This window comes from Dioscorea cayenensis, chromosome 17 (assembly GCF_009730915.1).
Source record: "Dioscorea cayenensis subsp. rotundata cultivar TDr96_F1 chromosome 17, TDr96_F1_v2_PseudoChromosome.rev07_lg8_w22 25.fasta, whole genome shotgun sequence".
Lineage (NCBI taxonomy): Eukaryota > Viridiplantae > Streptophyta > Magnoliopsida > Dioscoreales > Dioscoreaceae > Dioscorea > Dioscorea cayenensis.
Window position 1 is genome coordinate 2,116,052 of NC_052487.1, and position 26,253 is coordinate 2,142,304.

General features: G+C 36.6%; 3 protein-coding genes across 3 annotated transcripts; all 3 read right to left on the reverse strand.

The window, feature by feature from the left end:
- Nucleotides 1-140: 140 nt before the first annotated feature.
- Nucleotides 141-10,679, reverse strand: LOC120280411 (protein DETOXIFICATION 16-like). Its single transcript, XM_039287258.1, has 9 exons — nucleotides 10,601-10,679; nucleotides 2,987-3,252; nucleotides 1,861-2,405; nucleotides 1,667-1,753; nucleotides 1,543-1,599; nucleotides 1,224-1,462; nucleotides 654-772; nucleotides 496-582; nucleotides 141-392 (listed from the first exon to the last, which is right to left on the reverse strand). The coding sequence occupies exons 2-9, from the start codon at nucleotides 3,227-3,229 to the stop codon at nucleotides 333-335; spliced, it is 1,437 nt and encodes a 478-aa protein (XP_039143192.1). The 5' UTR covers nucleotides 3,230-3,252; nucleotides 10,601-10,679; the 3' UTR covers nucleotides 141-332.
- LOC120280410 (protein DETOXIFICATION 16-like) lies at nucleotides 10,565-13,310 on the reverse strand. The gene is made up of 8 exons (XM_039287257.1): nucleotides 13,027-13,310; nucleotides 11,913-12,457; nucleotides 11,723-11,809; nucleotides 11,594-11,650; nucleotides 11,277-11,515; nucleotides 11,082-11,200; nucleotides 10,898-10,984; nucleotides 10,565-10,787 (listed from the first exon to the last, which is right to left on the reverse strand). Exons 1-8 carry the CDS (start codon nucleotides 13,267-13,269, stop codon nucleotides 10,728-10,730), a joined length of 1,437 nt encoding a protein of 478 aa, XP_039143191.1. The 5' UTR covers nucleotides 13,270-13,310; the 3' UTR covers nucleotides 10,565-10,727.
- Nucleotides 13,311-22,803: 9,493 nt separating this feature from the next.
- LOC120280124 (protein DETOXIFICATION 16-like) lies at nucleotides 22,804-25,613 on the reverse strand. The gene is made up of 8 exons (XM_039286864.1): nucleotides 25,365-25,613; nucleotides 24,260-24,804; nucleotides 24,068-24,154; nucleotides 23,939-23,995; nucleotides 23,627-23,865; nucleotides 23,435-23,553; nucleotides 23,256-23,342; nucleotides 22,804-23,145 (listed from the first exon to the last, which is right to left on the reverse strand). The coding sequence occupies exons 1-8, from the start codon at nucleotides 25,605-25,607 to the stop codon at nucleotides 23,086-23,088; spliced, it is 1,437 nt and encodes a 478-aa protein (XP_039142798.1). The 5' UTR covers nucleotides 25,608-25,613; the 3' UTR covers nucleotides 22,804-23,085.
- Between the last annotated feature and the right edge of the window lie 640 nt (nucleotides 25,614-26,253).

A 26,253-nucleotide genomic window follows, 5' to 3' on the forward strand; every position in this document is an offset into this window, starting at 1 on the left:
CATTTAACACCCGATTCTCCCTATCTTGTTGAGCAGGCAAGTTCAAACCCCAACACACACAATGAAAACATATGTGTGTTGAGATATGTACACATCCTTATAAAAAAAAAAACATATTTAATAATATTAATATTTAAGAACAATTCAATCTATGACAACATTAAAAAGGTGATTGTTTGGAAATAAATCATTATGCACTAGATTTTGGTGTAGTTTAATATTTTGTATCTACACATGAGATTGTATTTTGAGGTAGAACATTCCACAAATATGAAAATGTTAAAAATATAGGATTTGGATTTGCATGTCACCATATCTCCAACCAAATCATCCTAAAATACTTGATCAATGGGAAGAGTTGAACTATAAACTCTTTCTCTTGCCTTCTTTGCCTGAAAAACAAAACAAAAAGATAAAGATCAAAATCAAAAATGGACTTAATCTAAAAAAAAAAAAACATGAAGAAAAAAAAAATCAACATGAAGTTACTGTAACCTCTTTCTCCCAATCAGTGCATATAGTGATGGTTGAGTATGACACCAATTGCACAAACAAACCAGATATGATTCCAATCCAAAGACCCTGTTCACAAAGCAGTAGCATTTCAATTTTGAACATGAAAAGGTTCCAAAGGAATGAAATTTTCTTCACACCTTTCCACCAATTTTGAAGACAAAAGCTAACAAAATAGCAGAAGGAATGCCGAAAATGTAGTATGCTCCAAGGTTCACCAAAGCACCGATGTTTTGCCAACCACATCCTCTCGCAGTTCCTGAACATTAGACTTCGTCGTTATCGCTATATATGTGTATATATATATGTATGTATATATGTATATATCACTCTCCATCCATTTTTCGATTGAATAGATGTTACTCGTCAGTGTTACATGTGATACAATCCATTCTACATAGGCCAGGCAGAACGAAATCATCAAAAATATAGTAAAGTAAACACAGACTTTTTCCATTTACAAGTTTTAATCAAATCCAAAAAGTTACTCATTTCTATCGATTTTGACTTCTCCAGTCGATGTGAATTGCCCTATTGGTTGCCAGCTCAATGCGGAAAAATAAATTTATGGCGCAAATTGTAACAAATCTTGAAGCATGAGAGTCAATTGGCAAAATCAAAACTTATAAGGAATAGAAGTGAACTAAGGAGAAAAGTGTAAATAAGTTTCTGGCTAAAAAAATTTTTTTGTAGTTTTGATGCTTGTTTACCTGCAAGAACAGCTTGGATGCCATCCACAAAATTAGAGATTGCTAGGATTGGCATCATAATGGCGACATATTTTACTACTTCGTCTTCATCACTATATGCATGACCCCATAAATTGCGAGCTAGGGTCATCGTCGCTCCTACAATTAGGCCTTCAGTCACAGCCAATGCTACTACGACACATATTGCTAAGCGAGCTGCCTTTGGATGGCCAGCTCCGAGTTCATTTGAGACACGAGTACTATGCAATGGTAGAAATTAAACATTACAATCTCAAGATGATCAATGGGTAGATGTAACAATGAATTTGATTAAGCTTACCTTATAGCAGAACTAAGACCAAATGGAATCATGAACACCATTGCGGCAGTGTTAAGACTGAAGAAGCAGATAATTGTCAGTAATATGAGTGAGTGCTGCCTCAAATGATCCTGAAAAAGATTACCTTATTGACAATACTGAAGTTTCAAGCTTTGGATTTGGAAGAAGACCGGAAAGAAGGACAAGCATCTCAAATGACCAGAATTCTAAGCTACCTCATGTTGATAAAGAAGAAAAAAAAAACATAATATAAATGGTGTCATATTTCAGCTATTCAGGGATGATAGCAATACTGAACGATAATTATTAACCACCTACCAAACCATGACAGCGGATGGAATAGCAAGTTTGATGAAGTTAAATATATCACGCAAAGCTTCTGATGAAAAACCGGTCCACGTCTTCTTGCAAGCGGGTGAAAATTTGACGTAGAGAACCAAGAGAATCACATTGAGCCAATAAGAGATAGACATTGCAAGAGCAGCACCTTTGTGGCCAAGCCCAGATTTGAATACTAAAAGCCAACAGATTAAAAGGTGAAGAAGAGTGGTGATTCCAGAACTTATCATCATGGGAACAACATTGTTCTGTGTTTGTAGGAACCTAGTAAGGCATTGAAGGAGACCATAAGCAAAGAGAACGGGAATCATCCACCGTGCATAAATTCCAGCTTGTGCGGATATCTCTGGGTCTTGCCCCAATGCTGCAAGAATTTCTCCTGTATAAGCCCAGATGACAGCGAGGGGAATGCCAACAAGAGTAAGCACAAGCATGGCTCTTTGCATGTGTACACCCAACATGTGGTATTGCTTTGCTCCATATGACTGCCCACACAATGTATCCAATGCAGTTCCCATTCCCATCTAATCAATCATGAGTAAGACTGAAGTTAATTCATCTTTTTCTCATGTTCTTCTGAATCAAATGTTGATGTTTAGCACATTTGATTCACCAAATATGACCAAAAATAGATAAAGGATTATTGAATCCAAATGCATCCAATGCACTTCCCATTCCCACCTAATTATGACTAAAAATCAAGTCTTTTCCTTAAATTGCAATACTTAATTGTTGATGTTCAACAAATTCGATACACAAACCATGACCAAGTAATTCAGCCTCATTGTAAGCACAGAAATTGATAAAGATAACCAAATCAATAGTTATCTAATGCACTTCCCATTCCCCATTTTTCAGCCTCAAATGGAGATGTTTTACAACATCTGACACAGAAACCATGGCCAAGTAATTGTCATTGCAAGCATATAAACTGATAAGAATGAATGAATCCATAACAATCAACATAGTTTCAGCAAAACAAGATCTACAAACAAACACCACAATCCAAATATGAACACAAATTTATTTTGTGTATTTTATATTTATGCTTTTGCAGAGAGTTAAGTAAGAGACAAAAGAGAGAAAGAGAGAGAGGAGATAGTACCAAGAGGCCAAAGGCAGAGACACCAGCAAAGGAAAAGGCCATGGAAGCACCAGAGAGAGGAAGCTCTCCAAGATGACCAACAAACATGGTAGAAATGACTTGAAGGATGTTTTGCAGAAGACTTGAAGCTATGAGAGGTCCAGCCAAGAACAACTGCTTCTTCACCTCACCCACCACATGACCTCCATCTTCACCATCTCCATCACTCTTCTTCTCAGAGTTTGGAATCAATGGTGACTCCATGGTTGCTTGTTCTCTCTTCTCTTCTGCTTACTCAACAAAGTGTACTTGTCTTTAGTCTCTTTATAGCCTTTTATCTTTGCCATATATCTTTGCCAATTATTTATTTGATAAAAATTCTCAATTTGCTTTGACTTGGTACATTATTTAGAAATATATTAAAATATATATATATATATATATATATATATATTCATGCATTCTGTGATTTTATGTTCATGCTGTCTTTGTGCTTAATTTTTTTCATGAGTCACATAACTTTGGTTTAATTTTATTTTAGTAACTAAACTTCAATTTATATAAAAATGGTCATTTATCTTCAATTTTATTTCATCAGGCAATCGCCCAGTTTATTTGGGAACCAAATAACTGATGTGACAATCGAAAAATCTTCAAGTTTGGTGACATGTACAGTCCAAATAAAACGCCTGATATACCACATGGAAGTTGACACAAATTTTTCGGTTTTCACATAAACTATTTGGTTCTCAAATCAATCGGGTGACTGCCTGGTGAAATAAATTAAAGATGAGCGACCATTTTGATGTAAATTGAAGTTTGATTACTAAAATGAAGCAAGTTCAAAGCAACATTAGATTGGGGAAGTGATCCAAGTGCTATTTTGGTCTATAATCTTAGAGTTTTTTTGTTTTTTTGTTTTTGAAAAAATATAATCTTAGAGTGTATGGGTATATTTGCCATAAATTTCTATTTCCAAAAAATTAATGCAATCTAAAATTTTCACCAATCAGGTAATCATTTAGTTGGTAACTTGATATTAATAATAATATTATTAAAAGGTTTCAGGGACTAATAAATAATTTTCCCTTAAAAAAATCTCCCGTATGAGATTTTTATATTATATCTAATAAAATTTAAAAGGTATAATTTCAAATTTACATTGTCCAATACACCACATGACAATAATAATATAATAAAAATAAAATTATAAAATTTAATTGATGAAATTAAAAATAAAATTATAATCTTTATGAGATCATAGTTTTGTCATATTGCAGCTTGGCCAACATCAAAACATTAGTAAAAAGGATTCCCTCCAAAAGATAAACAGGTTAATGAAGTTGCTGCGAAAGAGATAGAGATCAATTCAGCAAAAGGATTCCCTCCTTCTTCCCATCCTCTGAGTTTCTCCCTGGTTCTCTGTTTCCCCTCTTGCCATGGCAAGCGGGGGCCATACTCCCCAGCCTCCTCCATCCCATCCCTCCCATCCTTCTTGGGCTCAAATTGCCTCCAAGGTTACATCCACCCAAGAAACCTCTCCCCTGTACAATCCTGCGATTCTCAACAAACTTAAAGAATCTACTTCAGATTTCATTAAACTGGACAATGATACCTTGAATCGAGCTCGCCTTCGTTTCCAACACTCACTCTTTGGGAAGTTTTTTTGGTAAAACCTCCTACTGTTTGAACAAGTGAAGATCTTTCTCTTGAAGAAATGGGAGAACATTGGGGAAGTTCTGATCTCGGATTTACCTAATGGCTTCATCCTTATTCGTTGTCCTAATGATAATGTCTTCGACGCCTTCTCTCCGAAGGTCCACTGGACCATCAATGGTATTATCTTGCAGCTATCTCCTTGGCGCCCTTACTTCGAACCTTCTTTCACTAAGCTGACTACTGCAGCAATCTGGATCCAACTTCATAATCTTCCAATTGAATTACGGGTGGTGATACCCTTGAAACCGTTTCCGATCATCTTGGAAGGCTTACGAAAAATCGATGAACTCACTCTCTCTCTTACCCGAGACCAAATACGCTAGAATTTGTCTTGAGTCGGATCTTTCAAACCACTTTCGGCAAGGGTTTTTGGCTTGGAGATGATATCCATCGTGTCTTTGTTGTGGTTCGATATGAGCGTCTTCCAACCTTTTGCTACTCACAGTGGAGTGATTGGCCATGGCTCTAGCTCACGTAGTCGGAACCCGATGGCAGGGAAGGCCAAAGTCTCTCGACCCTCTCGAAATTTTTCGAGAGAAGGAGGTTAGACTTGATCCCCTTCCCATGGATCTTTGGAACTTCCGTCAGAGATCCTGTTCCCCTTCTTGCTAGCGATGATGGTGCTTTGTTTGTTCCGATAATTACGTGAGTGATTCGACTTGGGTCCTTGGCTTCTCGTTTCTGCCGGGCGAGGCTAACCCCGTTCAGTGGCGGTGGTGCTCGCGCCTACGCGACGTTGGAGCGGCGACGCTCGAGCAGCGATGACCGCTCGTCGAGGGAGTTCATGTCGTGGTACGCGTGGCGGCTGCGGGCGGTTCGAGTGGGCGGCGTCTCCCTCCCCACGTTGCACGACTCCCCGAGTCGCACAACAGCATTCTCTGCCAGACCCTTACACCTCTGGCGTCGTTGATCCCTCCGTTGCTTTATCTATTACGCCTTGGGACCCTAACTGCGCTCCGTCCCGAGACTCCTCGGGACCACTTCTTCTTCCACTGTCTCTGCTCTCACTGTCAGTCTCACATTCCACTTTGGAGAATCCACCCCCTGACACTCTACCCAGAGCTCCCACTCACACTGCTAAAGCGAAGTTGCCTCGTCGGCATCCCTCTCCTCCCCCTGTCCTCTTGACCTCTTCCTCTGCTAACCCTTCTTTCAAACCTCCTAGTCCTAATCCAGAGCACTCAAAACTTGTATCTCAGGTTTCAGCTGCTCTCGATGACGGTTCTATGGATGAAGACTACGAGCGAGGGATGCTTTGTGTCTTACGATGCTCGATGACCCGGATGTCGGGAAGAAGATGAGCACGGCGACCACATGACCTTGGACCCGATTACCGGGAAGAAGCCCGGCGTGTTGCTCTTGTTCGCAAAGGGGCCTCTCCTTGATGTAGAATCCCAAAAGAAAGGCGTTTGGGCGGGTGGTTCCAGTATCCATTGATTTCCTCTTATCCTTTCCTTCAGGAAGTTGTCTTCTTTTTCCTAGTTTTTTGATGAGTACTACAAATATTCTTTGCTGGAATTGCAGGGGTCTCTCTTCCCGGGAAACCCTCGCCCGCACTTTTAGATTTCTTCGTCAAAATGACCTAGCTATCCTACATCTTGTGGAAACGAGCAAACTACATTCGTGTTGGTAAGTTTTTGTTCTAGACTCTCCAAATCTTGGGAGTGGGCCGCATCCTCTCTGAAGGGTTCTCTGGTGGTATAGTTGTTTCTTTGGAAAAAAAGGTTTGGAATCAGATTACTCCTATCGCCTATTCTCGGCGAGTCCTTCATCTGGTGATATCCTCCAACTTTTTATCTAATGTTATTATCTCAGTTGTCTATAATTCTAACCGGGCGTCTTCCCGATTGCTCCGTTTGGTATGAGCTTTCCAAAATCTCTTCTCTTACGTGCTCCCTTGGCTTATTATTGGAGATTTCAACACTATTTTGCTCCCGTGTGAGCATAAAAGGCGACCGTTTCCATTATTACTCTCATAAAGCTTCTTTTTCGTGGTTTTATCAATAATAATAATTTATTCGATCTCGATAGCTCCGACTCCCACTTTTACTTGGTGTATATCAGTGGGTCTTGCTCGTCGGTGGGCACGACTTGATCGTTGCATTGTTAACCTCGATTAGATTTCTTATTTTAAAAACTACTCTCTTCGTCATCTTTCTCGCAGTTTTTCGGATCATTCTCCTCTTGCCTTATCTATTTCTTCTCATGACTCTTCTAAATGCTACTTATTCAGATTTGAAAACTATTGGTTGGATTTTGTTGGTTGCCATAAATCTGTTCGCGATGCCCTTCTATCTCCTTCTCATGGTAACCCCCTACATGTACTGACACATCTTTTATCCTGTATCAGATTTAAACTTAATATTTGGAAGAAAACTGGCGTTAATTCTCTTGAGCAGGATCTCCTTCAGACTGAGACTAATATTTCCAATTTAGAAAGCTTGGATGACAATCTTGTCTCCCAATCTCATTTGTCAAGCCAGTATGCTAGACTTGCTGCGATTCAGCGCCAATTGTCTATTAAGTGGGCCCAGCGTGCTCGTCTTCTCTGGGTTAGCGATGGTGATAAAAATACGCACTTTTTTCATAGCGCTGCCCGCATTCACTCTCACCACAACTATATCTCTCGGATCATGGACTCTTACAGTAGCGTCTATTCGACCATTCGAGTATTGAGCGAGCCTTTGTGGATTTTTTATTCTAACCTTTGAATGTGCAGCGATTCTTGCACCAATGACAATTTACATAATCTCATACATGCTTTGCTCGATGATCTCCCTCGGTTTCTATCGAGGCTGGTATTCACCTTGTTGGGAAGTATCTAAAGAAGAAATCTTTCTTGCTTCTTCTCGATCTCCCTCGAGTAAGTCCCACGGTCCCGATAGGCTCCAATCTTGAATTTTTTTCGGTTTTTGGGATGATGTGGGTGATTACATCGTTGATGCTATCAAACACTTTTTTCCATACTTCTCAAATCTCCTCACTCTTGGGGTAGAACCTATATCACTCTTGTCCCTAAACACTCCGATCCTAGGTCGGGTTTCGGATTATCGTCCCATCTCGCTTTTGCAATGTTTGTTATAAAAATCATTTCAAAGGTCCTCTCGAATAGACTCGAGCACATTTGCTCCCTATGCTTATAGGTAGAGAGCAAGTCGGGTTTATCTCGAGACGAGGTGCCTTTGATAATGCTATAAACTGATTCGAGGTGGTTCGTTCTCTTGAGGGCCCGACCTTTCTAGTCCCCCTAGGATGATAGTTAAACTTGATATCGAAAAAAAGCCTATGATACTATTAGCTGGAGTGCGATTCTTGCTACCCTCACTAAAAATGAATTTCCACGATCGTTGGATTTCTTGGATTAGAGCTACTTTTTACTTCTTAACTTTCTCTATTCTTGTGAATGGAACTCCCTCTCCTTGGTTTTTCCTCTTCTAGGGGAATTCGTCGAGAGATCCCCTCTTCTTATCTTTTTTTATTCTAGTTGCCCAAAAATTTCTCTGCTATTTTTGAATCGTGCCACTTTCTATCAACTTGATCCACTGGTTTTGACCAGAATCTTCACCCCAATTTCAACCATTTGATGTTCGTTGATGATATCATATTGGTAACTTTCGAGCTACTAGAGTGCATAGCTCGTAATATCAATCTTTGCCTTTCTATTTATAACCCGATTAAGCGGCAGCGTCCCAGCAATTCCAAAACTCATATCTATCTTCCTTCTTGGTTTAATAAAAGGGTCGCGTCCGATGATTTGTTCCATTCACGGCTTCTCTCTTGCCCACTTTCCCTTCTCTTATTTAGGTTTTTCTCATTTCTCCTAAGAAGATTAGTGTCCATTCTTACAAACCATTGATTGATAAAATCAAGACTACATGCTTTCTCGTTGGAAAACTTATAAATTATCCTCTCTCGCCAAATCCATTCTTATTAATTCCACTATTCTTTCAATCCCAAACTATATTCTTTTACGCCTATCACATTTCTGATTCGATCCTTCACGAAATCACTAAAGCTTGTCGGGGGATTTTTTTGGTTGAGGCGATGGAAAGAGCATCCATGCGATGAGTGGAGTTGTATCGCGATAATAAACGTCGAGGGGGCTTAGGTCTTCGCAACCTCATTCATGCTAAGACTTCTCTTATGGCGAAAAATGTTTTCAAGTATCTTAATTCGGATAGCATTTTTTGGGTCAACATTATCCGCCATAAGTATGGTTGCTTGAATCTCTGGACTGATACTATTCCTAGTAACTGTTCCTGGATCTTTCGTGGCATCCGTAAATGCGGCCATGATTACGAAACATAACCTTTGGATTAAGAATTTTTAATCCAATCAAACTTCATTTATGCTTGATCCTTGGTTATTTGATGTTCCTCTAGCTTTCAAACCTACTTTTCTTGAATATGGACATTGTATCTAATGATGTTGGGTTTACTGAGCTTATTGTTAATGACCATTGGAATCAAAATCTTCTTGCTTTAATCTTTGGTGATATCCTCGGTCCTTTGATCCCAACTTCTTGTACCCCTGATTATTCTAGTGATAATTTTTGGGTCTGGTTTCCTCAGTCATCTAATGTGAATCTCTCTTCTACTATCTACCATCACTTGAACCTTCATTCCGCTGGTACCTCTGAGTGGTATGGTTGGACAAAAATTTGGAAGCTAAGTGTTGCTCCAAGGGTGAAACATTTTATTTGGCTCATGTTGCATGGTAAAATCTCTACTACTGATTTCCTGAACAGCATCAATATCGGCCCTAGATCTCTGTGTGTGTTTTGCAAAATCGAGTATGAATCTATTGATCATATTTTCCTTGATTGTCGTTGGACCCAGATTGTGTGGAATATGCTTAATCAACACCATTGTACTCATATATCATTCCCAGATCCTATTTCTGCTGGCTGTTGGCTTACTGAGTATAATTATTCTTTTTATACTATGTCTGTCATTGCGGCTTGTATTTGGCTTATTTGGTAAGCTCGTTGTGATGCTATTTTTAGCAATGTGTCTCCAAGCTTTAATCTTATCGCTGCTAAAGCTGCTGCCCATGTTCTTGAGTTTTCTCAGGAGAATTCTTCTCACATTGGCCGGAAGCTCCTATTAAATAACTTTTCTCACATCAATGGACTTATCCTCTTCTTTGCTTTCCGTTGGGCAGACAACTCTAAAACAGGTAGGTTGGGCTTCTTCATCTCCAACTATACTTATTCCATTTTTTGTGCAGGTTGCTGCACTTTCTCTGCTGATTCCTGCCTTGAAGCATCCATCAAAGCTCTCCAACTTGCCATCAGATCTTCTATTGACCGGCAATTTGACATCAAGCGTATATTACATTGTTGTCCTGCTCTCTCCAGCTCACTGCTGCTTGGCCGGAATCCTGCTGGTTGGCGTGTTGATCATGATATCTCTGTCCTCAACCACTTTCTTCACCTTGCTGGAAATCCTCCTTTGGTCTTCATCCCTCCCTCCTGGAATGCTCCTGCAGCTGGTCTTGCTTCTCATGGCAGCAACAATCATCTTCTCTGTCTTTTCCTCTCTGGCCGAGACTTGCCCCGTTGGATCATGAAATTATTTTCAGATTTTGGTTTTAATTTCTAATTCAGTTTTTGTTTTGTTTATTTGTATTGTCTTCTTCTGGGTTTCTTAGTGGGTTTGTTTGTATTGTTTTGCTTCTTGGTTTGTTATCCCTAAACGCTTTGTATTTTTCCCTCTAATCAATAAAATCAGCTCTCTGAGCTCTTTCTCCAAAAGCTAAGGACAAGAGAGTGATTGTCATTTTGCTAAATCCAAATTTAAGAATTAATTTGGACCATAAACATACTTGGAAGAGTGCTATAAATATCAACAAAGATGTGTTTTGTTGAGAAACTGCAAAGACTGATAAAAATGTGTTTTACTGAAAGTAACTCACTATAAACTGAGCTTGAGCATTTGTCGATATTTTGTATCTCAATGCAAGTCTGGAATTTGAGATACAACTCCCGAAAAAAATACGGGATTTAGACTTACATATACGAATATCTCCAACCAAAAGCATCCTAAGATACATGATTTAATGGAACAGTAGAACTATGAACTCTTTCTCTTGCTTTACTTGCCTGAAAACAAGATAAATATCGAGATGGAATAAAAACAGATAGAATGATACTGATATCATAATGGAATTAATCTTAAAAAAATGAAAGAATTCCAATATCAAGTTAATTACCTCTTTCTCCCAATCAGTGCATAAAGTTATGGTTGAGAGTAATACTACTTGCACAAACAAACCACACAAGATACCCATCCAGAGTCCCTGTTCATCACCATTTCACAAACTAATTAGCATTTTCAATTTCAAACATGAAAAGATTCAAAAGAATAATGGGAGAAAAAAAATTTTTTGATCACACCTTTCCACCAATTTTGAAGACAAAAGCTAACAATATAGCAGAAGGAATGCCGGCAATGTAGTAAGCTCCGAGGTTCACAAAAGCACCGATTTTTTGCCATCCACATCCTCTAGCAGTTCCTGAACATGAATTTGTGCCGATCTTTACTTACAGGGAAAAAAAAATAGACAATTGAGTTTGGATGTTGTTTTTGACCTGAAAGAACACATTGGATGCCATCCATGAAGTTAGATATTGCTAGTATTGGCATCATAATTGCAACATATTTCACAACTTCTTCTTCATCACTATATGCATGGCCCCATAAATTGCGAGCTAAAGTCATCGTCGCTCCTACAATTAGGCCTTCAGTCACAGCCAATGCTACTACAACACATGCCGCTAAGCGAGCAGCATTTGGTCGTCCGGCTCCAAGTTCATTCGAGACGCGAGTACTATGAGATAATAGGAGTTAAAACATTAGGATCTCATGTTACATGGGGAGATGCAACAATGACCTCGATTAAGCTTACCTTACAGCAGAACCAAGGCCAAATGGGATCATGAACACCAAGGAAGCAGTGTTAAGGCTGAAGAAACAAATGGTTGTGAGGAATATAGAGTGAGTGATTGATTCTTCAAGTGATCCTGAAATAGATTACCTGATTGACAATACAGAAGTTTCGAGTGTTGGATTTGGAAGAAGACCGGAAAGAAGCACAATCATTTCAAATGACCAGTATTCTAAGCTGCCCCATGTCGTAAAAGAAGAAAAAAAATCATAATATAAATGGTCATATTTCAGCTATTCAGAGATGATAGCAATATAAATGTTAATTATTAAGTACTTACCAAACCATGCAAGCAGATGGAATAGCAAGTTTGATAAAGTTGAGTATATCATGCAAAGCTTCTGATGAAAAACCAGTCCACGTCTTCTTGCAAGCAGGTGAAAACTTGACATAGAGAACCAAGAGAATCACATTGAGCCAATAAGAAATAGACATTGCAAGAGCAGCACCTTTGTGGCCAAGCCCAGATTTGAATACCAAAAGCCAACAGATTAAAAGGTGAAGAAGAGTTGTGATTCCAGAACTTATCATCAAGGGAACAACATTGTTCTGTGTTTGTAGGAACCTAGTAAGGCATTGAAGGAGGCCATAGGCAAAGAGAACAGGAATCATCCACCGTGCATAAATTCCGGCTTGTGCAGATATCTCTGGGTCTTGCCCCAACGATGCAAGGATTTCACCTGTGTAAGTCCAGATGACGGCAAGGGGAACACTAACAAGAGTAAGCACAAGCATGGCTCTTTGCATGTGCACACCCATCATGGAGTATTGCTTTGCACCAAATGACTGCCCACACAATGTATCCAATGCACTTCCCATTCCCATCTAATAAATCATAAGTAAAACTGCAGTTAATTCATCATTTTCTCATGTTTTCAGAAACAAAGGTCGATGTTTAACACATTAGATTCATAAATCATGACCAAGTGATTGCAATTGCAATCATGGAAATAGATAAGGATGATTGAATCCATAAAAACATCGACACTGTATTTGCACTCCAAATGCATCCAGTGCACTTCCCATTCCATCTTGTTATGAGTAAAAATCAAGTCTTTTTCCTTAATTGTCAGACTTAATTGTTGATGTTCAACAGATTTGATACATAAACCATGGCCAAGCTATTAGACAAAGATATTCCCATTCCCCATTTTTCAGTCATAAATGTTGACTTTTACAACATTTGAAGTATAAATCATGGACAATTAATTCTCACTGCAAGCATAAAAACTGCTAAAGATGAATGAATGCGTAAATAACACTCAGCATAGTTTCAGCAAATTACCATCTTGCACAAACAAACACCACAATCCAAACATGAACACATATATTTGTTTATTCATTGCAGAGATACAATAGACAGAAAAAGAGAGCGGGAGCTGAGAGAGAGATACCAAGAGGCCAAAGGCAGAGACACCAGCAAAGGAAGTGGCCATAGAGGCACCAGATAGAGGAAGCTCTCCAAGATGACCAACAAACATGATGGAAATCACTTGAAGGATGTTTTGCAAGAGACTTGAAGCTATGAGAGGTCCAGCCAAGAACAACTGTTTCTTCACCTCAGCCACCACCTGACCTCCATCAACACCATCTCCATCACTCTTCTTCTCAGAGCTTGGCATCAATGGTGATTCCATGGTTGCTCTCTCCCTTCTCCTATCCTCATTATTGAAGTGTCTTTGTGTATGTGTTACTTTTTTTTGACTCACTAGATTTATTATTCTTATTATTATTAAAAAAAAATGCATTTAGTGTAATTTACATCGAGAAGTCCTACAAAAAATTAATATCATATAGATACTGAGATACAACAAAATTTAATTTGTTACTTTTTTTTTAGCAGATTTGTCTAACCTTGAAGATTTTTAGTTTATTTTGTTTATTTTGTTACTACTCAGGAGTCTCCTTTTTTGTTTTATTTAAAAAAAAACTATCATCTATCTTTTTGTCTCTCCGATTGGTTTATCTCCGCATCTAGTAGACATATACGATTTTTTTATATATACTTTTGTAATCCCTTGTTTTCTGTCATAAATTTTTATACTTCTCCTAGTGAATTCTTTTTCTTTTCAATATATAGTGATTTATCCAATTTTTTTCAAAAAAACTTTTGTTACAATTTTTTTCGCAAGCGGAATTGAATATTATTTAGGCACAAAGATATATTAAAATTTAAGTGATAATAACCCCATAATAACTCCCATTTATCAAATATCTCCAATGTTTTGTTAGATAACTAATAGATAATTTATTATAAAAAAAATATTTAAATATAGAAATTATATATAATATCAATTCGAAACTTTTGTCGTTTATACATTATATGTGATTTTTTTTTTTTTTGACAATATGAACAAGTTATTTCACACATAAATACTCAATTATATTTTGAAAAGAAGTTGAACACTCATTTAATATGGGAGTAAATCACACTAGCAATTCTTATTGCAACATGAAATAATTGCAATAATTTAAATGGACCAAAATATAAATTAAATTTTATTTTAAAAACCCACATTTTCATGATTTGTAAGTGTTTTAGTTAATAATTTTTTTTAATGATTTTACACTTGTTATATTATAGTGAGATAAACTTAAAATTATAGCTGAGCTGAGATAATTTTTTTTATTTTCCATGGTTTAATTTTCAATTTTGGTTGCTAGAGTTGATTATAGTTGTGCCATAATTTTCTCCAACGTCATAAAAAAATAATAATAAAATAAAAAATAAAAGTTGAAGATAATGACAACCATCATCAATTAATAAGAAAACAAGTCATACGATATTGTTTGTCTACTTCAGTCTGAAACAAAGGATGCTATTTTTTTATTATTATTATTTTATATTTTTCAAACTATATATAAATATATATATATATATATATATATATATATACCTTGCCAAGAAGTTCGCATGAAATGGAAAAGCTCGTGATGATGAGCTAAAGAGAGTGAAGAAGAGATAAAGACAATGAAAAACCGTGCTTGATTTGCTCACTGATCAATAAGACAAAATAAGTGATGTTTTATGTCAAAAATGTCGGATGTTTTTACCAAAAAAAGTAAAATTTGAGATTTATTTAATTAAAGTTGTATAAATACTCATATTAGGATAATCTTGTATTTAATTGGAAAAATTCTACAAATATTACAATTATTACCAAGATAATAATACATGGAACCTACACTGAGGGCTTGTTTGGCTGCAAAATAAAAAAATATGGCATAATTTTATTATGTAGGAAATGCAAGTAATTATTACAGAAATTATAACATATTTTATTTCTACAGAATGAGTGTTTGGTTACCAAAATAAAAAAAATTATGGAGATCGACCGATCGGCAACTAGATCACCGGTGGACTTGTGGCCAGTCGTCGGAGGTCGGCCGGAGCACTGGTGGATCACCAGTGTGTCACCGGAGGCTAGCCAGGCGGACCACCAGTGGATCGCCGGTGTGTCATTGGAGGCCGGTGGACCGGTGGTTGGACTGGTGACCAGTTGCCGGAAGCCTACCGGACCACCGGTGGATCACCGGCGTGTCATCGGAGGCCGGTTGGACCGCCGGCCTGACCGGTGGCTGGTTGCTGGATCAAAAGAGAGAGACTTTTTACAATAAAAAAATATTCCACTAAGAGTGGAATATTTTTTTATGCCATAATGCCTATATTATGCCATAATTTTATACTCTAAAATAAGTACCCAAACAGCCAATATGGCATAATTCTCAGAAAATATTAAATTATGGCATATTGTACAGATTATGCCATAATTCTGGAGTATCCAAACAGGCCCTGAATGATAATAATAATAGTAGAATTTCTTTTTTCTGGAATGGAATCTAAAACAGGCTGTTAATTTTTAGAGTCTGCTTAATTCATGTAGATTTGAGATAGCACTTCTACTACCTTTTGGCTAGACTAGTTGGTTAATGGTTCTGAATGGAGGTATCTTTGGGTATAAGCATTTCAGAACACCCTATATCCTTTGGCCACTATTTACGGACTAATGTTTTCTGCTTTAATGAAGTAGTTGACACTATTGCTGGTAGGCTTGCTAGTGCTCCAAGAAAGATCATAGACACAAAGTGGTAGCCCCTCACACCAAAATGGATCTTACACTGTAAAATCCTTCTACATTTTTTTGATAGATGGATGACTTCACTGCAGGATATCACTATTTCTCTTAAAAAATGAAAGTCTAAGCAAAATGAATCTTTTCTGCTGGCTCACATAAGATAACCTGGCTTTTTTGTAGAATATATGGCTAAGACGAAATGAGCGAATTTTTAATCATAAGTTTCAACCAACTAATGCAGGGGCGGAACCAAGGGGGGGCTAGCAGGGGCTGAAGTCCCCCCTGGCCCTGGGCGCCGGAGAAAATACTTTTTAAACAATATAAGATTTGATGGTTTTCGATTTTTCTATACTTAATTTTATGTAAAATATAATATTTGGACACATAAAAGTGTGGAGTATGGGTGTGCTTGACTGGTTAGTGGGTTTATCTATAAGTTTTGGGATTTTTTGATCCACCCAAGTTCAAATCCCACTTGGTGCATTTTTTTCACATTTTATTTTTAAATTTAAAAATTAATATTATTTCAAAATTTTAATTAAATAAATCTTATATACAAATTTTAGTAATTTAAAAAAGTTTGAATTGATCATGAGGCCTAACATATATATATATATATATATGTTATAATGTACCATATATGCTAGAGTGAAACAACAAAAGTTTTTTTTATAAACAATAGTTTGATTGTTTGTAGTGAGGAAGATCAATTTTACCATATTTAAAAAAAAATACAAACTTGAGATGTATTCTTATTAGTTGAATTATTGAAAATCTCATATATTTTCTATCAGTATTAACAAAATTTTAAATTATACTTTATATTTTTTTAATATGTGTATTCAAATTTTGGTTATATTAGCACATTATTCTTCATTTAAAATAATTATTTTGTTAGATTATTTTTTTACTTTTTATTTTTTTGTTTTGCCTTTAGGCTTCAGCCCCCTCTACCATCAAGTCCTGATTCCGTCCCTGAACTAATGTGAATATCTGTAAAATTGCTTATACTTTCCTCCCATGGTTATTTGCAGTCCCTGCAACAAAAAAGGTTAAGCTAGAAGACTTGATCTCAACGATTAAAGGAAGCCTAGATTCCCTAGAGTCCTGTATAAGAGAGACATGCGATCTTAAGAAGTGACTCATTTGGAATTTAGCACGATTTAAAGAGGCTTTATAATCTTGGGGTCTTCGTTAAGAGCCCATTGATGTTATTCACTCTTCAATCTGTCTACTCTACTCTCATTGGTGTTGTCCCATATTCCATGTGATTGTTTTCACCTAGGTTTTACCCTACACATCAAATGGAGGATTTTCAAAGCTTTGCTCATTTTCTTTTGTGTTCATGTGTACTTTCACATATTTTCTCCTTTGTACTTTGTTTCTTTCGGGTTTTCAATGAATAATGATTTATCTTTTTTTCCAAAAAAAAAATATATATTTACAAATCTCAATTCTAACATTTGTGCAATTTTATAAATGATTAATTGAGTTAATTAATTCCATATTTACTTCCAATATAATGTTCTTGTTTGTTTTTCTTTTATCTGATTTATTATTAGTCTACAACTACTTGAATTAGTTTTTTTTTTTTATCAAAAGACTTAACATGCCATTGATTTATATTGAAATTTCAAAAATATTTGAATAAAAACTTAAATAAAATAATATTTAAAATATAAAAAAAATAGATGTAGTGTCCAAGATAAAAGATTTCAATCAAAATATGTTTTCTTGAAGCTATGCGAGGTCCAGCCAAGAACTAATGCTTCTTCACCTCACCCACCACATGACCTCCATTTTCACCATCTCCATCACTCTTCTTCTCAGAGCTTGGAATCAATGGTGACTCCATGGTTGAGAAGTTATTTTTTCAATAAATTTAGCTTCTCAGTTGAGAAGTTCTTTTTAAAATTTAATGGTGATTCCATGGTTGCTTGGGATTGGACAGGTATCCCCTCCCTCGGTCTCTCTGGAGGTATTATCGTTACTTGGAAGAAAAGAATCGGACAAGTCACCCCGATTGTTGTTTCCAGTCTTGCTCTGCACCTTGTGATCTCTACTAGCAATGATACCTGGATTCTCTCCAGTATTTACAACTCCCAATCCCTTTCTCAGCACAAAGCTCTCTGGATATCCTTGTCAACTCTCTCTCAGCTTCCCTTCCCTTGGCTCCTCTGTTCTGATTTCAACGCCATCATTAGCGCTAAAGAGCATAAGGGAGGGAACTTTACAAACTATGCATCTAAATCCTTTTATTTTTCTAACTTTATCACTAACAACAACCTTCATGACCTTGGCTTTTCATGCACACGTTATACTTGGTGTAATGGCCAACGCAGCCTGGCTAGAAGATGGGCAAGACTTAACCGTTTTCTTGCTAACACCAGCTAGCTCCTCCTCCATCAACATTATATAAATCACCATCTACCCATAAATCAACTCGGACCACTCCCCCTTTCTAATAAGTGTCTATAACCCTAGCCTTTTTTCTAAAAATATATTTCGCTTTGAGAATTTTTGACTTGATTATGAGGGGTGCCATAACTGTGTCCTTGAAGCATGGTCTAATCCGGCTTCTTCCTCTTCTCCTATTCTCTTTTTTTCAAATTACATTTCTAAGACCAAGCAAAATCTTCGCAGATGGAGAAAATCGGGCTTTTGCCATCTGGATAGGGAACTTAGTAACATTCAAGAGGAGATATTCAGAATTGAGCAAGATGATGTCTCTCATCCTATTGATTGGCATACTATTTGGCTGCACGCTCTTTACAACCGTCATAATGCCCTTTTAAGACAACATCACATCTTTTGGGGTCAATTGGCCAAAATCAATTGTCTCACTAATGGTGATAGAAATACCAAGTATTTTCACAACTCTGTCAAAATTCGTCGCCACAAGAACAAAATCAGAGTAATCAAGGACATTTCAGGTAATATCTATACTGATCAAACTGCTATTGAAAACTGTTTTATGAATTTCTGTCATAATCTTTGGTCCACCACTACCTCTTACACTTTGGATAGTCTCCTATTCGTCCTTCCGAATGATCTTCCCGTCCTTAATGACATAGATGCTAAGAGTCTCATTAGACCTATCACTAAACGAGAAGTCTATTCTAATCTCAAGACTATGCCTTCTGGCAAATCCCCGGGACCTAATGGTTTAAACTCTGAATTCTATATCTACTATTGGAATCAAATTGGCAATCATTTATTAAAAGATATAACTTAATTCTTCAACACTGGTGTCCTCCCTCCCTCTTAGGGCAAAATGTTTATAGCTTTAATTCCTAAAAAGAACAAGCCTAATTCTGTCAATGACTTCAGGCCTATTTCATTTTTTAATGTTTGCTATAAGGTTATCACCGAGCTTCTCACTAACCGTCTTAGACCTCTTATTGATAATCTTATTGGCCCTGAGCAATGTGGCTTTCTCCCCTAGCGTGGCACTTATGACAATTTAATCGCAACCCAAGAGATTGCTCATAGCTTGGAATCTGATAAGAGTGCCCCCCTAGGATGATTTGCAAAATTGATATCGAAAAAGCTTTTGACTCTGTTGAATGGCTGGCTATTATTACTATCCTCCAGAAGATGAGATTCCCTGAGATTTTGATGCAGCGGTATACTCGAGATCGTTGATTCGCGCACGAATACCGATAGCAAGCTCCAACACCTGTTGGTCAAAGATAGCCAGGAATTGGGGAAGAGAGTAAAATCTTATTACTTAGGAAAATAAATATCACAAAACTAATATTTCTCTTGCCCATAGGCTTACATTAAATAGACGAAAATAACACTAAGAAAGGAGATAATTCGAAAATTTACCAAAAAATAGTAAATTCTCAAATATCAGCAAGAAATAAAAGATCTAACAAAATAAAGACTATTGCCACAAACGGTTCTCTAATCAGAGATTTCTACTCTAAGATATAACGAAATCAATTATTACTAAAATGGCAAAATTAGGGTTTTTGAGGCCTAAACGATGGAATTTGGCCAAATTTTGGTATGACTCATGAGTTTGTAGGACACAAACTATAAAATCTCGTCGCCCGCCAAATTACCGAAATGCCCAATTGCCTCGTACTTCTCCATGTACGCACATGCCACGTCGTCTATAAGCCCGTCATCAGATTTGGATAATTTGGATTCATTCTTGCCTTTCCTATGCCTCCTTCTCTTTTATTATCAATGGTCGACACTCCAATTGGATCAAGAGTTATCGTGGCATTAGACAGGGTGACCCAATTTCTCCCCTTCTGTTTCTTCTAGTCTCTCAAAATCTCTCTTCTATTCTCAACAAAGCCCTCTCTCTTAAGTTAATTAATGGCTTCAACTGCAATCTCCCTTGAAATTTTAATCATTTAATGTTTGCAGACGACCTTATCCTAATTACTAAAGCCTCTCGTCTCACAGCCAGAAATTGCCTTCTGTGTCTTAATATTTATCAAGACCTTACTGGTCAATGACCTAACCTTCGCAAATCAGCTCTTTATGTCTCCTCTTGGTGCAATAGAAAGATCTCTAATTCCATTTCCAAGATTTTGGGCATCAGCTTAGGCACCTTCCCTTTTACTTATTTGGGTATCCCTATTTCTCCCAAGAGACTCATGACTAACCAGCTTCACCACATTCCCCTCAGAGTTAACAATGCTATTCAATCTTGGAATCACTCTTCTGTTTCTACTGCTGGCAGGATTATTCTTCTCAACAGTACAATCTTTGCCATGTCGAATTATATTCTCTCTGTTATGCATCTCCCAAATACCATCCTCGATCAAATTTCTAAATCTGCTAGGAATTTCCTCTGGGGTAGGAACAATAATAATAGAGCCTTTCATGCTATGGGATGAACAGTTACTACACTTAGTAAACTTGAGGAGGGACTTGGCCTTCGCAATCTTAGACTGGTTAAGCACTCTCTTATGGCAAAAAATCTCTTCTCCATATTAAAGCATGCTAATAAAATTTGGGTGGACATCTTTAAATTAAAATATGACTCTTGGCATATCTGGAATCCTGGCAAGACCTCTCAAACTTCATGGTTCTTCAAATCGATTTGTACTACTGCCGATGTTTTGAAACCTTACATCAAAATGATCTCTTGTAATAGCAATGATGTTAACCTTTGTCAAGATCCTTGTATTCTTGATCTTCTTATTTCTCACAAGCCTACTTTCCTAAATATGAACCTTCCCATCCCAGACCTCCACTTCTCTAATTACATCTCTACTAGTGGCCCTTGTGTTGAAAATATTGTAAATCTTTTCGGTCACTCCCTTGATTAGGATGGGGTTTCTATGATTAAACATGTTACTGATGACCCTAGTGTTTGGATTTGGTCCCCTAAAACTTGCAATGCCTTTATTGCCTCTGCAGTCTATAATTGTATTAACAGTTCAACTCCTAACACTGAAATTTGGAAGGATTGGCAGGACATTTGGCGGCTCCCTGTTTTGTCCCGTGTTAAACTTTTTCTTTGGAAACATGCTCATGGCCGGCTCTCCACTAGTGATTACTTTTATCAACTAAACATTGGGCCTCCTGTCCCTTTTGTGGATTGTTTGAAGAAATTGTTATGCGTATCCTTTGGCATTGTCACAAATTACTTTGTTCTTGGCAGATTGTTCTTTCAATGATTAACACGAACTGCAATGATATTACCTATCTTAGCTCGGGGGCTTCGCTCGTTGATCACTTTCTTCCTTCGGCCTCCAATGCGATGTCCAAGGCTTTGATTGCTACAACGGCATGGTTTATCTGGAAACATCGTTGTGATATTATCTTTTGCAACCATGAGTTAACGTCAGTCCTATCTGGAAACATCGTTGTGATATTATCGTTGTATAGACTTCTTTAAAACCTCCAACAAACCTCACATGGAGTACTCTTTATAATTTGTTTATTCACCTTTGATTACTATCTTCACATATGCTTCTTGGACCTCTAATTCATCTCCCTCTGGCCTGGGATTTGTTATTACTATTAATTCAAACTCTCTCTTGCTGGCAAGGGCTGCTAGTGACACTTTCGACACTCTCTTCATAGCGGAAATGGTTACGATCAACCTCGCCCTCAGTGTCTGCACTGATTGAGCTTGGTGTCCGGATTGAATTTGCTGTGATTGCCCAGGAATCACCCAACTCTTGAAATGCTATTGTCCATCCATCGTCTGGCATATGAACACTGAATATGAAAAACTTAAGCGATATCTTAAGCTTGAATGTTTCTCCCACACTAGTATCAAAACGATCTCTCGTGAAGAAAATGATATTGTTGATGCTCTTGCAAACTTTGGACGATCAAACCCTAGGCTATCTCTATTCCTTCATGGAAAAGATCGACTTGCTTGGCTTGAAGATCTCTTTGCTTTGAGGAACTTGTCTTTTTAATTTTGTATCTTTTTTTCTTGGTTTTTTAGCATTTCTGTTTTTTCCAAAAAAAAAAAAAACATAAATGTAAATTTTATTAACCAATCAATATATAATATATTATTGAGAAATTGTATTTTGGTTCCCTTAAACAAGTACAAAGCAACATTAGATTAGGGAAGTGATCCAAGTGCTATTTTGGTCTATAATCTCAGAGTTTTTTTTTTTTTGGAAAAATATAATCTTAGAGTGTATGGGTATATTTACCATTAATTTCTTTTTTTTAAAAATTAATGCAATCTAAAATTTTCACCAATCCGGTAATCATTTAGTTGGCAACTTGACATTAATAATAAAATTTAAAAGGTATAATTTCAAATTTACATTGTCCAATACACCACATGACAATATAATATAATAAAAATAAAATTATTAAATTCAATAGATGGAATTAAAAATATAACATCGCTTGTCCCCTTTGTAAATACCACTAAAAAAATATAAGATCAATTCCCCTATTCGAAGTTTGTCCACAATTCTCTTAAAAAAACTATGAGCTAACTACCATTGAATTAAGGATAAAAAATGTTTAAAAATATTTCTTTAATTTTGAAATCGTCACAGACAAGATGATTGACAGAGTTGATCACAGTTTTGTCATATTGCAGCTTGGCCAACATCAAAACATTAATATATAATAATAAAAAAAACAAGCTAATGACAAGATAGTAGTTGTCATTTTGCTTAATCCAAATTTAACAATTTATTTGGACCATAAATACACTTGGAAGAGTACTATAAATATCAACAAAGATGTGTTTTGTTGAGATACTGCAAAGACTGATAAAAATGTGTATTACTGAAAGTAAATCACTGTAAATTGAGCTCGGCATTTGTCGATATTTTGTATCTCAATGCAAGTCTAGATTTTGAGATACAACTCCCGAAAAAAATACGGGATTCAGACTTACATATCAGAATGTCTCCAACCAAAAGCATCCTAAGATACATGATTTAAGGGAACAGTAGAACTATGAACTCTTTCTCTTGCTTTATTTGCCTGAAAACAAAATAAATATCGAATGGAATAAAAACAGATAGAATGGTACTGAAATCATAATAGGATTAATCTTAAAAGACATGAAAGAATTCAAATATCAAGTTAATTACCTCTTTCTCCCAATCAGTGCATAAAGTTATGGTTAAGAGTAATACTACTTGCACAAACAAACCACACAAGATACCTATCCAGAGTCCCTGTTCATCACCATTTCACAAACTAATTAGCATTTTCAATTTCAAACATGAAAAGATTCAAAAGAAAAATGAAAAAAAAAAAATTATCACACCTTTCCACCAATTTTGAAGACAAAAGCTAACAAGATAGCAGAAGGAATGCCAGCAATGTAGTAAGCTCCGAGGTTCACAAAAGCACCGATTTTTTGCCATCCACATCCTCTAGCGGTTCCTGAACATGATTTGTGATGATCTTTACTTACAGGAAAAATAAATGGCCAATTGAGTTTGGATGTTTTTTTTACCTGAAAGAACACATTGGATGCCATCCATGAAGTTAGATATTGCTAGTATTGGCATCATAATTGCAACATATTTCACTACTTCTTCTTCATCACTATATGCATGGCCCCATAAACTGCGAGCTAAAGTCATCGCCGCTCCTACAATTAGGCCTTCAGTCACAGCCAACACTACTACAACACATGCCGCTAAGCGAGCAGCATTTGGGCGGCCGGCTCCGAGTTCATTCGAGACGCAAATACTATGAGACAATAGGAGACATTAGGATCTCATGATACATGGGGAGATGCAACAATGACCTCAATTAAGCTTACCTTACAGCAGTACCAAGACCAAATGGGATCATGAACACCAAGGAAGCAGTGTTAAGGCTGAAGAAACAAATGGTTGTGAGGAATATAGAGTGAGTGATTGATTCTTCAAGTGATCCTGAAATAGATTACCTGATTGACAATACGGAAGTTTCGAGTGTTGGATTTGGAAGAAGACCGGAAAGAAGCACAATCATTTCAAATGACCACAATTCTAAGCTGCCTCATGTCGTAAAAGAAGAAAAAAAAAAACATAATATAAATGGTCATATTTCAGCTATTCAGAGATGATAGCAATATAAATGTTAATTATTAAGTACTTACCAAACCATGCAAGCAGATGGAATAGCAAGTTTGATAAAGTTGAGTATATCATGCAAAGCTTCCAATGAAAAACCAGTCCACGTCTTCTTGCAAGCAGGCGAAAACTTGATATAGAGAGCCAAGAGAATCACATTGAGCCAATAAGAAATAGACATTGCAAGAGCAGCACCTTTGTGGCCAAGCCCAGATTTGAATACCAAAAGCCAACAGATTAAAAGGTGAAGAAGTGTTGTGATTCCAGAACTTATCATCATGGGAACAACATTGTTCTGTGTTTGTAGGAACCTAGTAAGGCATTGAAGAAGGCCATAAGCAAAGAGAACAGGAATCAGCCACCGTGCATAAATTCCGGCTTGTGCAGATACCTCTGGGTCTTGCCCCAAAAATGCAAGGATTTCGCCTGTGTAAGTCCAGATGACAGCAAGGGGAACGCTAACAAGAGTTAGCACAAGCATGGCTCTTTGCATGTGTACACCCATCATGGAGTATTGCTTTGCACCAAATGACTGGCCACACAATGTATCCAATGCACTTCCCATTCCCATCTAATAAATAGTAAGTTAAACTGCAGTTAATTCATCATTTTCTCATGTTTTTCAGAAACAAAGGTTGATGTTTAACACATTAGATTCATAAATCATGGCCAAATGATTGCAATTGCAATCATGGAAATAGATAAGGATGATTGAATCCATATAAACATCGACAGTATTTGCACTCCAAATGCATCCAGTGCACTTCCCATTCCATTCTTGTTATGAGTAAAAATCAAGTCTTTTTCCTTAATTGTTGATGTTCAACACATTTGACACATAAACCATGGCCAAGCTATTAGACAAAGATATTCCCATTCCCCATTTTTCAGTCATAAATGTTGACTTTTAGTCTTTTACAACATTTGAAGTATAAATCATGGACAATTAATTCCCACTGCAAGCATAAAAACTGCTAAAGATGAATTAATCCATAACACTCAGCATAGTTTCAGCAAATTAACATCTTGCACAAACGAACACCACAAGCCAAACATGAACACATTTATTTGTTTATTCATTGCAGAGATACAATAGACAGAAAAAGAGAGAGGGAGCTGAGAGAGAGATACCAAGAGGGCAAAGGCAGAGACAACAGCAAAGGAAGTGGCCATAGAGGCACCAGATAGAGGAAGCTCTCCAAGATGACCAACAAACATGATGGAAATCACTCGAAGGATGTTTTGCAAAAGACTTGAAGCTATGAGAGGTCCAGCCAAAAACAACTGTTTCTTCACCTCAGCCACCACCTGACCTCCATCAACACCATCTCCATCACTCTTCTTCTCAGAGCTTGGCATCAATGGTGATTCCATGGTTGCTCTCTTACTTCTCTTTACCTCACTATTGAAGTGTCTGTGTATATATGTTGCTTATTTTGACTCATTAGATTTATTATTCTTATTATTATTATTATTAAGAAAAAATGCATATAGTGTAATTTACTGATTTACATCTAAAAGTCCTAGAAAAATTAATATCATATAGATGTTGAGTTACACCAAAATTTAATTTGTTACATTTTTTTCCCATCAGACTTGTCTTACCTTGAAGATTTTAAATTTTTTTTAGTGACTACTCAGGAGTTTTTTCCTCTTTTATTTGATTTTAGAGAAAGTGTCATCTTTCTCTTTGTCTCTCCAATTAGTTTATCTCCATATTTAGTAGACATATACTGTTTTTTTTACATATATTTTTGTAATCTCTTGTTTTTTGTCGTAAATTTTTTATACTTTTTTTTTAGTGAATCCTCTTTCTTTTCGATATATAGCGATTTATCTATTTTTTTTAAAAAAAAATTATTACAATTTTTTTCACAAACGAAATTGTATATTATTTAGGCACAGAGATATATTAAAATTTAAGTGGTAATAACCTCATAATAACTCTCATTTATCAAATATCTCCAGTGTCTTGTTAGATAACTAATAGATAAATTATTATTAAAAATATATATTTAAA